A 14,120-nucleotide genomic window follows, 5' to 3' on the forward strand; every position below is an offset into this window, starting at 1 on the left:
TGAGTAAAATTACGTTACTCCTGAGAGATAAGCTGTGTTTAAAGGTATTCGCCGAGAATGGACCCTGTTTGCACGTAAACGAGAATGAACAGCTTGCAGAACTAGGGGAACCTATATAGATGACAACCGGAAGAAGCGTGTTTGGAGGCGTGGTCCCACTCCTGAAATTCCGATACATAATCTCCAACACATGGAAATGTTGCAGTGCTAAAAGTAACGCTAAGGTTTCTTTCTCAATTGCGCTGTAAATCATTTGATATTTATTGAGTTTCTTTGAAAAGTAGCACACTGGGTTTTCAACACTCATCCTCTTGCAGGAGTATAGCACGTCCTGCACTGGCATCGACTCTATTTTATAAGAACACACAAAATCAGAGCTAGATAGCACTGGGGCACTGCACAGAAGTGCTTTGCATGAATGAAATGCGTCCTGACATTCAAAGGTCCACACAAAAGGGCTGGCAGGACTTGACAAATCGGCCAAAGCAACAACCACAGTTGTGAAGGTCTTGCAGAAACCACAGTAGTAGCCACACATACCCAGATATTTTAGGCACACCATTTTAGGCATCCTGCGCCAAAGATATGGCGCAGGATGCCTAAAATGGTGTGAACCTTGGCCAAAAAATTGCAAAATAACTAACTAACTATACAAAATAACTAACTATACCAAATACAGTAACTAACCTTGATCTTACACACTGAAGAGTGTAAATTGTATTGTTACAAAATATTGATTTTAAATGAAAGGAACACAGTTTACTTTTAGCCATTCCTATTGCTTGAACTGCAATATTAGAAGCAGGTACAAGCCAAGCTATGACCAAGGAAATACTCACAGTGCTTTTTCTCATGATGGTTGGATATTGTAGAGGTTTACATATAGCCGGATATCTGTCATAGGCCATGGCTGCCAAGAGAAAGAACTCAGAACAACCTAGAGAATAAATTATGAAAAACTGAAAGAGACATGCTGAATATGATATGATTTGTTTTTCAGATAAAAAGTCAATCAGGAGTTTGGGGTAAATAGTTGTGCTGTAAATAACAACGTTCAGTAGCAATGCTGCAATAAAAATGTACATAGGTTCGTGGAGATTTTTATGAATCAAAATGAGGTATATAATAATAGAGTTACTGCAAGTTATTAGAATATATAATGTGAACATAATACAAAAATAAACATATTTTTATTTGTTAATTTCCACATGCCCATCAAAAGTTATATAGGTAACATTTAATTCCATTCATCCATTGATGTTTTAAAAAACTACAAAATGTTTCATTAAACAAATTGCACAAGGTGTATAAATGGAAAATACTGAAAATTGCACCATCATGCAAACAGTGAGCAGTTACAGTCTGTGGAAGGTTTTTATCAGACAAATCAAGCCGAGCTGAACACTGGAGGTTCATCTCACCTTTTTCACTCTCTTTTGCTTAGCACTGCAGAACACAAAATCTTTTTAGCTGAGGTATTAAATCTTACACAATGGACTGGATTGAACTGGATTAACTTGAGAAATTCGGAATTTAGGATGAATGCAAAGAGTGGCAGGTAACTTAAGTGCTGAAGCGCTAATCACAGAGTTGATTTCATAAGATCTGATGTAGGAGCAAGCTTGCGAGAGAAGGACTTTACAGGAATTTCTTTATCCATACCTTCTGATCCGGGGTGTCGACTGGAACGAGGGAGCGATGATGGTCTGCATATTTCTTATTCTGTTCAGTGGCCTCGAGCAAGGCCTCATCGCCAATCGAGGTTGATGGGTGATATCCTCAAACAGAGATAAACCTGAACTTATCTCAGGCTTATCTCTGTTCTGGCTTCTCCAGTCTGCATGCCAAATATCCTTGGGCAAGATACTAACTATGGGCAGAACTTTGTGCCATCAGAAACTGGATTTAAATAAGTTAAATTCAAATTGCAGTTTAGTGTCAGGTGCTCCTTAAGCTTGGTAAAGGCTACTGATACTTCTGCGGACCAGACAAAGGGGACTCTACTGGAAGTGGGTGGTGTAAAGGGTGCAGTTACCTGGCTATAGTTGTAAATGAACCTATGGTAGAAACTAAGGAAGCCAAGGATGTACTGCAACAGTTGTCGACTAGGCTGGGAGTGGGCCACTGGGTCACATTCACTGGATCAGGCTTCACTTTTTTTTTTTTTGCCTGTCCCATTTGGTTCTTTAGCCGTCAGAATTGTTGTCTGAAGACCATCAAGGATACCCAATGGATTTATTTTGCCAAATGGATCATCATGGCATTGCCGTATTGGTCCATTTGATCAACCTTTGTTGTCATTATTTATTTTATTTTATTTTCAGTTGTTACAGACGGGACAGACATGACTGGGGGATAGGAAAGCGAGAAAGAAAGAGAGGAAGAAAAAGAAAAACAGAAGGGAAGAGGGACAGTGAGAAAGGGCACTTACAAAGAGAAAGAAAAAAAAATCTCCTGGATCACCTGTTGAGAGAAAAAGAATAGAAAACAAGCAAAAAGAACAAAGCAACATACTAAATTCAATTCAATTCAATTCAATTCAATTCAATCTTTATTGGCAGACTTCATGTCCATAAAAACAAGACAGAAACACCCCCCCCCAACACAAGGTATAAACCATTAAATATATATATATATATATATGTAGATAAATAAGTATATAAAGCATTTGTAAAAATATAAAACCATAATATACAAAAAACACAATTACTTAAAATAAATCAATAAATACACAAACACTTTAACCAGTGCTTTCTCAGACTGGATGAGTAACGGGAACCACTCACTGTCGGATCTGTAAGTGCTAAAATTATACTGTTACTCGAACCATCCAGTCGTTCTCTAAAATTGTACATTAACTTTCTTAAAAGTGCTTTAAAAGTCCAAACACCCACAGCTACAAACATCTGACTGGCACTACCACTTCTAGGTATCCTGCAAAGGATTCTCATCGCATCATTATATGCAACATGCAGCTTCTGCATGCTACATTGTTTGTAGGATGACCACAAGGGGGCAGTATATAGCGGTGTGCAATACGCTTTAAACAAAGCCACTTTAACTGGAAGTGAACAAAAGCTGAATTTGCGTGCAATAGTATTTGCCTGCACATAGAGCTTACATCGTTGTCTGTATATGTCATCATCATCATTCATTTGCTCAGTAATAAAGTGACCGAGGTATTTCACCTTTTTATGAACTTCAAGACTTTTTTGGGCCAGTTTAAACAAAGGGAAATTTAGCTGTTTATCCTGCTTGGTTCTACATATCAAAACAGCACTTTTAGCAGCATTGTACTCTATGTCATATTGCACACCATATTCAGTACAGACATTAAGAAGATCCTGTAACCCAGCACTGCTTGGACTAAAAACAACCAGGTCATCTGCATACATAAGATGATTTATCAATGTTTTACCTAATATACACCCAGTGTTACAGGCTCTCAGCTGTATGGACAAATCATCAACATATAGATTAAATAAAATTGGAGACAAAATCCCACCCTGTCTGACACCATTGCTGACACCAAAGGGGGCAGAAATACTACTTCCCCATTTAACCTGCATGCTCTGATGAGCGTACCAGTAAGAGAGAATCCTCACGATGTATTGAGGAACTCCCCGTCTCTTCAATTTATCAAAAAGTTTTCTGTGGTTCACTCGATCAAAAGCCTTAGAGGCATCAATGAAACACATGAGGACAGATGAATTTTTAGCCCTATACAAACTGACTATTTCCTTGAGTGCATATATGCACATGTCAGTGCCGTGCTTTGGTTTGAAGCCAAACTGATTATCCAGAGAAGAGATGAACACACTAACTCTGTCAAACAAGATTCTTTCTAACACCTTAGATAAAATACTGCTAGTGCAATTGGCCTGTAATTATCCAAACAGCTCACTTTTGAAGCTTTGTCTTTCATAACTGGTACCAATAAAATACACAGCATTGAGTCTGGTAATATGCCATGAATCATAAACCCAGTGAAACAGAGTGCTAAAAGAGGAGCTAGCCTTAAACTAGCATGTTTTAAATGTTCTGCAGTGATGTGATCCAAACCAGAGGATTTATTATCAGACAACTTATGAATGGCTTCATATACTTCATGTGTCCTTACACTTATTGTGTCATTACTCATGTCAAAATTGTCCTCATATGGATAAACACAACACAACACCATCGCATTAATCTAGCTAAGTGTAAACAACAGTAAATACTAAATATTGAATGTTGTTGTGCAGCACGCAGGACAGACAGCGCACAATGTGCTTTGAAGTAGCAGCCAAGAAAGGTGTAGTTTATGTCTACGAACAGTGAACACCCGTGTGCACACTTGTGTGGATCAGCTCGCTTGTATTCAAAAGGTTTCCCCATGTAACGGTCTGCTAGAGGGTGTAGAGGGCCATAACCCCGTCCCCCAGGGCATGAAGCAGGCATGGAGGAGATCCAGGCTCCAGACATCCAGAGGCCCCAGAGTGCGAGAGCCCAAGGAGGATCAGGCTTCACTTGCCGTCCTTGCCAGAATGTAGCCCGAAAAAGTCACAGAGGAAGAATGTAATTCGCATTTTTCAGCCTTTAAACCCAACCTGTTCTCCAGAAGCTGTTGCAGGACACTGCAGACATGGATGACATGCTATTCAGGGAACTTGAAAAAAATCAATATGTCATCCAGGTAAGCAAAACATTAATAAAAATATTAATAAAGTCTCTTAATACATCATTAATTAGAGCCTTCAAGAGCATTAGGGTGTCGGAACAGTATGACCTAATACCTGAAGGGACCTAGGGGCAGTGTTGGGCAAGTTACTTTGAAAAAGTAACTAGTTATAGTTACTAGTTACTTCTTGAATAAAGTAATTGAGTTAGTAACTGAGGTATAATTGGCCGTTTCTGACTACTTTAGATTTTACCTCTACATTTCACCTTTAAAAACTATTTACCTTGCCTTATTTGGTATCATTCTTTACAACCTCACATGTTTGAATTTACTTTATTTATTTATTTTAACATACTGTATTAAGACAAAATCAAAGATCAGACAAAAAAAAAAAAATCCAGAGTAGAAAAAATAAAGAAATTATATTTTTTACTGTAACAAACAGAAACATTAACAAATCATTTTCATAACCTGAAATGCAAATATAAATTGTAAATTTTTAAAACCCATGCACAAGTTTTGCAAACCACAAAGTTATTTGTAGCTATGTACTTAAAAATGCAAAAAAAGGCATTAAAAAAAACCAAAACAATTTCAAACTGTTTACAGAACAATCAGACATTCTGCATCAAATAAGATGCCACACAAATTATTTGTTTCACTCCAAAAAATAATTTCTGTTCAGTATAAGATAAAGGCGCCATCACTAGCCTAATACCTGCAGACGGTGTATCACTCCTGTTTTTCACCTGGAGACTGTATTTACACTGCAGTCTGCCTTTGGTGGCTTTTTGGCAGCAAGTGCGACAGTCAGCAGTCGCCTCATTGTTCTGACATACAAAAAAAATAAACAAAACTATTTACTACACTACACACTAACTATACAACACACTAACTACACACTCCAAACAAGCTAAATGTCACAAATCTCTCACATCTCCATCTCTCATCACTTCCCCCTCTTCCTAAACAACCAAATGCCACATGTTGCCATACCATTTTTTGATTGGTTGACATGGTAAATTTTTCCACCAATAGGAATGGGTGAGGGTTTTTTTTTGTGTGTTTTTGCTTGCAAGCGGAGAGTGGTTTAAAGTGCTTTCCTTAGAAAATGCTGTTTTAACCTTTTGTTCCTGCATTAAACATAGCGATAGTATTCAGGAAAAAAACATTGCGTATATTTTTTTAATCATAACTTTTACGTGGCCTATCAACACAGTTTAAAAACTGGTATGTAGTTGACATAGCATCGTGTTGCTATGTGATCTTAAATTGGTTATGCGATTGGTTTACCATGGCTACTTCTTCCTCAGCCTACTCCAGCCAATTAGTGCGGGGGAGAGTGACTCAAACCGGAGCCCTTAGAGCTGGGGGGTAGTGCAGATTGTACACAGTTGGCTAAACAAAACAGACTCCAGCTGTTTATTTTATTGCCAGACCATATGGAGGTTATGTTTTTCCAGACAGGAATAACCTAAGATGAGGGGTTTGTCAGGAGAGAAGAAGGTGAAGAAGGAGATGGATTCCCAGTGGCTACCAGAGGAGACTAAACAAATGGGCTCACTGCGTAATATTGGCGAACACCTGTTTGTCCAGTGGTAGGAATGGAAGGTTCCATGGAGTCAGAGGCCTACCTGGTTGAGTAATTTGTAATCAATGAGGTCTGTTCAGCCCGGGATCAAGGAGAGCAGAAAGTGCAAAAGAAACAAACCCAAGCACGGAAATTCTCTCTCTCCTCTGGAGTCAAGCGCAAATGCCCGATTTGTATGTGCTGTAGCTCCGAAGAAGAACAGGAGGACACTGAAACTGAAACAATAGCTGGAGATGAGATAGTTGGGGCAGACGGGCTGAAAGAATCCTCTCAATGTCTAAGAACTCTTTTCTGCCTCCCTGTCTCCCAGGCAGTTGTTGATTGTGACGGAAGAGAGATTAGCTCCTCAAATATAAAGCCTGGAGAAATACTGTGTAAAGTATAATCTGGCCAGCCTGCCTTGGTGGCATTGGTGTGAAACTTAACTAAAAACTCACCTACTCAGCAGTTTCCCTGGTGGAGATTAAGCAATTGTTTGGCTGAACTGAATCTCAGACACAGGATGAGCAAATGCCCTTCAGGAAAACATCATATGGAGAGGTAGAAATGAACGAAACCTTAACAAGCCTCGGCCCATGCCAGTGCTCTTTCCCTTAATAAATGGCTTACATGGAACAGCTTAGTGGCATCACTGGGGAAAGACAGAAACCCCCAACATCGTCCTGACTTACAGGCGAATGTTTCAGGTGTGTGAAAAACAGCGTCACATAATACTGTGCCGGAAACCATGAAGTTCGGATTGGGAAATAACTGGGTGGTGGCTTTACGTGAGTCAGAGTGGGATTGGGCCATAGCTGGTGGATCCTACGCAGAGGCAAGGGGTTACACTAGAATACATCTCTTGAACTAAAGCAAGTAGTTCCTCCTGCTTATCAATGATAGTTTGCCATTTCTTATCTAGGACCTGGAGAGCCTGTTTAAAAATTATGGTGCGTGTTGGGTCCGCTTGGTTAATTCCTTGCCAGATTATATTGTCAAGGCTGTGCAGCCAAGTGTGGAGGTTGGACCCAAAAACAGACACAATAGACTGAAAATTCCAAACAGTGAAACGTTTATTGAATACAGTGACCTCGGGGATAGGGGCAGGGACACAGACACAGGGAGACAAAGGTTAGCACAGGAAAGATTAGGAAGATTACATAATCAACATGGAAAAAAGTTTTAATTAGAGTCTTATTTTTATTGTCATGTTTCTGCATAGACAACATTGCCTTGAGTTTCCACCCAGGAACTATGTCTTGTTATATGCCTTGTCAACACAACGGTATGTTGCTATTTTTTTTTTTTCCTGTCCCTTTCAGCACTGAAGCAATCAGAATTGTTGTCTGAAGGCCAAGAAAGATGCCCAATGGATTTATTTTTCCAAGTGGATCATTATGTCTTTGCCAAACTGGCCAACTTGATATTTATTTAACTTTAACTTTATTTTAACTTTTAAGTTATTACAACTATCTGATAGAGGGTGTGGGGAACCATAGCCCCCAACCCCAGGAGGGTGTGCTCCCACAATAGGGGGATCACACTCCTTAGCCTCCCCAGGAAACTCATCCCGGTCGCGGACCAGCTCTTTATCCTCTTGAGATGATGTTGTTTTGTTTGTTCATCAGGTAATGGCCTCCAGCTTGCACTGGAGTGGTTTGCAGCTGAGCGTGAAGCAGTCTGCAGTCTGCTAGCAATGGTTGCTGCTGGGTATGGGGGAGGGTTAGGGTTAGCACATGTGATGACTTTGACTTCAGAAGGTAAAACTTGTTCAAAATCTGTACTTGAATCACATCTTGTTTATTTAAAATCCACTATACTAGTTTACACCACAGTCAGGTACGCTTTGAAGGCTACTCTCTAAAGCTCCTGTTTCTGATAATTAATACCAAACTTTTAATACAAGGCAAGTTCAATTGCTCTCTTAGGCCAAAAGACAAAATGACTTGTTGGCCACTTTATCCTTTTGACAGTTACGTCTGTGATAGTTACAACTTAGTGACACATTGTGGAGGCCATTGAAATAATAAATTATCTCCGTCTCTCTCTTCTCTCTGGTGTGAAGACCCAAAGGTATACTGGATGTTTGTTGTGATATACTACATTAGATCAGGTTCACAGATCCTGCTAATGACAGTGATAAATGGGAGAACATCCCAAAAGTCCTTCTCATAGTAGCTACTGTGAGATAATTAGCTGTTTAGAGACTGGCTGTAGTCAGGCCACTCCTCTGAGGCTTGGCCTGCTGTTTTACACAGTGCAGGTGTGATGCAAGCTCACTAATGATACTCATTACAGTAGCCTTATATCACCTATGGACTGTCAACTTAATTTCTGTCACCTAATCCTGAAGTAAAATTGCATAATACAGTTGGAACTTACTTTTTTCATTCTTCTAAGACCACACACACACACACACACACACACACACACACACACACACAAAAACACAAGCGCACACAATATAACCTTAAATAAGGATATATAACCTTTACAACCTTTGTTTGGCTTCCAAAACAGCCCTACAGGAATAAATCTAAAAAATTATCAATTCATCAGTGGAGAAAAATTTAAAAAATGAAACTAGTTGTAGACCAATTACATAAAATGAGCACTGATCGAAAGAGCGTTATTTAATATTGGAAAATGATTTGGTGATGAGTAATGACGAGTCCTGCTCCTCATTTATGAGTGATAACCTTAGTGTGTGAAATTTAAATTTACTGCATTGAGGTAAAGCAGGACAACCACAGAGATGAGTTGACTGTCAGAGGCCATTACAAAATAATTTATAACCTTCACTAAAGCTGTTTCTGTTTTGTGATGAGCTCTGAAACATGACTGAAACTGTTCAAATAAACCATTCCTCTGACGATGAACAGTTAGCTATTTTACAACTATTTTTTACAATTACTACAATTTTTGAGATAACAGTAAGGTTGCCTATTCGTCTATTATTAGCTAAAACATCTAAGTGAAGAGATGGTCTTCTAAGTACTACTCCCAGCTTAGTGGCCTGTGATACACAACCGATTAATAGTGTAATACTGGAATATATCTAACATTCATTTAGAAAATTATTTTTATTATAGTTATTTTTAGACTGTTTTTTCCTGTATTTGATTATGTGAATTTAGAAATTCAGTATAATATATTTACTGGCTATATTATAAAAAGTACTTAATTCAAATTTTTACTTTCATGTGAGGTAATTAAAACAAAATCCTTTAAACTACTCTGAAGAGTTACAAGAGTGACCATTATATCTGCATAAAAAACTGCTCATTTTGCAATAGTCACACCACATAATGAAATTCTGAATCACATAAACCTACATATAAATCAAATGGAAACTATATACTTAACTCAGACCTACAGGTTTTTGGTGATGTGAAGTTGTTAAGCCATATGTTTTCAATATGTATTCTGAACCCTATTTCATTTACAGAGGGCCACAATACAGATACAAAAACCTGAGCATGTTAATTCTCTCACTTCCTTATGTACTGGTCCTCATGTCAAACTACTTCTTCCATATTTTCAGTTATCTGCATATCTTCATGCATAGTCTCATGCATGCATAAAATTTTAAACAGGCAGAATGTTTAAAAGTAGTACATATAAAATATTATTATTCATAGATACCTAAACTTGGTGTGTGTTCATCTTTAGAAAGTGAACTGTTCAAGTCAGACCAAATATATGATGAAAATGAAACTTCAAGCTCCATATATCTCATTCAGCTCTCCACAAAGACCTGTTACCATGTTCAACCTCTGGAGACGTAAGCCGACAGTGGTTAGCCCTTACTTACATGGGTACATTTTCCGGCTCCTCCTCTTTTACTACATACATACATGCGTATTAATTAAAAAAAAATTTAAAAGAAGAAAAAATTAGTTGACCGGCAGAAATGATAATAAAATAACAGTAAATATAGTGCTATATTTAAATATGTAATTCTTTTCAGGCTAAGACAATTTAATATAGATCGACATCATGCACTCTGCAATGCAATGTGGGGAGACAAAATAGTTAATGCACTTCAAGATCATTTACGGTGGCCCTGAGAGGCCAAATGGACTGCAACTTAAGAAAACACCAGCAATAAGAAAAACGCAAAAGCACACAAAACACAACAAAAATAGGAAAAAACAGATTTCCAAAAGCACAAGGGAAGTGTTTCTGGGGAGACAATAGCCCGACGGACCAGTTGCAGGAACCAAAATATGCTAAGAATTGTGCTGAGAGACACTTAAAAGACACTATCGGTTTTGTGAGGAAAGAAAAGATGAGAGGTAAGTGTGTTAGCCTAACTATTAGCCTAAAAATCCGTCATCAGTGTGATATGAATCATGATCAAAAACACACCTAAATTTACTTTAGAGCAGAGGTTCCCAAAGTGTGGGGCACGCCCCCAGAGCCATTGCAGGGGGGGCGCGGTATGAAAAGGGGGGAAAAACAACAAAACGCTTGGACACTGCTAGCACAGGGCTCCCACACAAACGCAGAGCAGGAGATGAAGCATCACTAAATACGTTTCCAAACCAACTTCATTCTAAGCCAAAGACTAGAAAATATGGTGAAGCATATCTTCCCTTTGGTTTCACCTGCACAAGTGCCGAGGTAGGTCTCCCCTGCATAATTGGTTTTCCCTTCGTCCGGGAGCAGCGCTGGGCTCTCCAAATCACGGGCAAACAGTATCCCACATTCTTGATTTTTAGTTCACAAATCCCAAGTACTGTTGGGATACAAATAATATCAGGCTGATCCTGCCACGATTTGTTCCCCCTGTTCAAATCACGGACAAACAGTGTCCCACAGTTGTTTAGGTTTTTAAACCCATTTTGTACAGAGAGACATTTTTTTGAAAAAATGTATTGACAGCAATGTTGAATATTATTACACAGGAAAAACAACTACACGTAAAATAATCACACTGTGACACCTCTGCCTTTCTAAATGGAGGGACAGTAACTGCGTGTGAGCGTGTAAAACCTGCAGATAGTCAGATTAACAGTATTTTGTCTCTGTCTGCCATTCTGCAATTCATCTCATGTAAACAATAACGTGGCGCACAGCGTGACGTGAGAAAAGGCACATACCTTTGACGTTGCGTGACAAACTCTGTATTCCTCGTCAGCACGTAAACGCAAAAAAAGGAGTTTTAAAAAATCTCAGTTTTCGGTGATTCGAAATGCCGTTTATGTGTTGACGACACAGCTGCGTTTTCAAAAATACCCGTGTAGGTGCGGACGTAGCATAAAAGAGTTAGTAGTTTATTTTATTACTACCTGTAATTTATTGCAGTTTACTTGTATTTGCTTAATTTTTTACTAAATGTTTCAGGTGTGAAATAAACCGCAATGGAGCAAAATATGGGTGTGTGTGGTTGGAGGATGTGTTTGTGGGGGGGGTTTAGGTGGTGGGGGGGGGGGGGGTGCGAACATTTTTCTTGTAAAACAAAGGGGCGCCTGGCAAAAAAAGTTTGGGAACCACTGCTTTAGAGAATATCATTATTTGACAAATTGATAGAACAGTGAGGGTTCTTTTTAGAACACACCAATTTTTCCAATTATTTATTCCAATTTAAGTCTTTCAAGTCCAATAAATAGCTTGAAATGGTACAAAGGTAAGTGATGAACTCCAAGAGGTTAAAAAAAAGGCAGGGTTTCCCCAAACCCTGTGCTGCAGAAAGTAGTGTGTTGCACAAAAAAGGTGAGAAATAGGCAATCAACAGTGGAAGAGAGACAGACCAGCATAACACTTAAAAATGTAGGTCTTTCCTACAAAGAAATTGCAAAGAAAGTCAAGGTGTCAGTAAGTACAGTTTCCTTCACCATCAAAAGGCACTCAGAAACTGGGGCAAACTCTGACAGGAAGAGGTCTGGCAGACCCAAAACCACAACTGAATCAGAGGACAAGTTCCTTAGAGTTAACAGCTTGCATGATAAGTGGTTCAATGGACAACAGCTTCAAGCACAGCTTAGTAGTAAGCTGTAATAGTAAGCATGTCTCCATTTCAACTGTGAAGAGAGGACTTTGAGCTGCAGGTTTGACAGGACTAGCTGCAGCCAGAAAGCCATTGCTAAGACATCAGAATAAGACAAAAGGGCTTGCCTGGGCCATGAAACACCGCAATCAGACTACTGAAGACTGGAAGAATATATTATGGACTAATTTGAAATACAATACATCACGTAGGATCTTTTTCTTCTCTGGGCTACTCCTTTTTGGGGCTGCCAGTGTCAATTATCTGTCTCCACCTCACTTCATTTCAAGCAAGATCCTCTGTCACTCCAACCCTCCACATATCTTCCTTCACTATATCCAAGACCCTTCTCTGTGAACTTCCTTTTTGTGTTCTGGCTGCTAGCTCCATATTCAACATCCTTTTTCCATCCTTTTATATCCGCTATCCCTCCTCTTCACATGTGCAAATCATCTCAATCTTGCCTCTCTAGCTTTGCCTCCCAACTGCTTAACTTGACCTGTCCTTCTGAGATACTCATTTCTAATTTTTTTGCTGCTGGTCATTCCCAGTGGAAATCTTAGCATCTTCAACTCTACCATCTTCACCTTCTGTCTTTTTTATCAGTGCCACCGTCCCCAAAACTTACATCAAATCTGCACTCTCTTTTCACCTGTCTTGAGTAGTGCCCATTGCTTTGAATGGTTGACCCCTGTATTTAACTCATCTATCCTTGTGATCTCTACTTCTTACATGTTCACCTTTCTCTCTCTTATTTACACACATGGATTCTGACTTTTTTTTACTGACTTTCATTCCTCTTCTTACCGGTCTATACCTCCATCTCTCCAGACTGTCTTCCAATTATTCTCACTACACATCACAATGTCATTTGCGAACATTGTATCCTGCCTAGCCCCATTTACCAACTTATCTATCCTTGTTAACAAGAAAGTGTCTCAGAGGTGATCCCTGGTGCAACATCAACCTTGCCTTGACCATTGTCTTGATGTTTTCCAAAAATTGTTTTCAAAACCTTAAACCTTTAATTAAATTAAATAGCAAAACGTTCCTTTAGCGCTTTTTGAGCGCTTTCTTTTTAGCACGACTCCTGTGGGTGGTGGCCTGTAAGCTCATCACCTGCAGGAGGTGCCGTCTCCTGTAGTCCCACTACGTGCAGTAGGTGCCGTAGGGGTCAGGTGCAACGTGTGCTGGGCAGCGGCCAGGGGCAGAGACCCTCAACTTTCACTCTGAGGTTGGTGACATTGAGTCTAAACAGACAATGTTCAGCACCTCCATTGCTGAAGCTGCTGTACTGAGCTGCGACCACAAGGTGGTTGGTGCCTGTCGTGGTGGTAGCCCCTGAACCAGATGGTAGGCACCAGAGGTGAAGGGAACCATGAGGCTGAAGAAGGAGTCCTCTTGGGCTTGGTTAGCCTGTGGGACTTCAGAGGCAGCTGATAGGTACTGACAGGCCAAGCGGAACGTGGCTTGGGCAGTGGCTGAAGCAAAACTCGGGTGCGAGAGAGTTCGAAGAGGCCATGGAAACAGACTTTCAGACTGCCTTGAAGAGATTCTGGCTAACCAACAGCAGCTCAGGAGGCGAAAACGGTGCTCTACCTGCACTTTATATAGTGGGGGCGGAGGTGCTGACTTCAACTGAGGATATTGTTGGGCGGTGAAAGGAATACTTCGAAGACCTCCTTAATCCCACTGAGAGTCAGTTCGTTAGGCAAACCTCAAATGCAGGAGAAACAATGTGGTTTTTGTCCCGGTCCCGCAACATTGGACAAGCTTACCCTCTCGAGGATACATAAGGGTGAATAGGAATGTGCCCAACCAGACTATATCTGTTTTTGGATTTGGAAAAGGCATTTTGGTGTACTGTTGGAGGTGCTTAGGGAGTATGGGGTATCTGG

At 39.8% G+C, this 14,120-nt stretch overlaps 1 protein-coding gene across 1 annotated transcript; it reads right to left on the minus strand.

The window, feature by feature from the left end:
- Positions 1-296: 296 nt before the first annotated feature.
- Positions 297-1,247, minus strand: LOC112844162 (putative olfactory receptor 13C6). Its single transcript, XM_025903927.1, is given in 2 exon segments — positions 297-348; positions 688-1,247. Coding segments are annotated over 2 exon segments (612 nt in total).
- Between the last annotated feature and the right edge of the window lie 12,873 nt (positions 1,248-14,120).

Source organism: Oreochromis niloticus, linkage group LG16, assembly GCF_001858045.2.
Source record: "Oreochromis niloticus isolate F11D_XX linkage group LG16, O_niloticus_UMD_NMBU, whole genome shotgun sequence".
NCBI lineage: Eukaryota > Metazoa > Chordata > Actinopteri > Cichliformes > Cichlidae > Oreochromis > Oreochromis niloticus.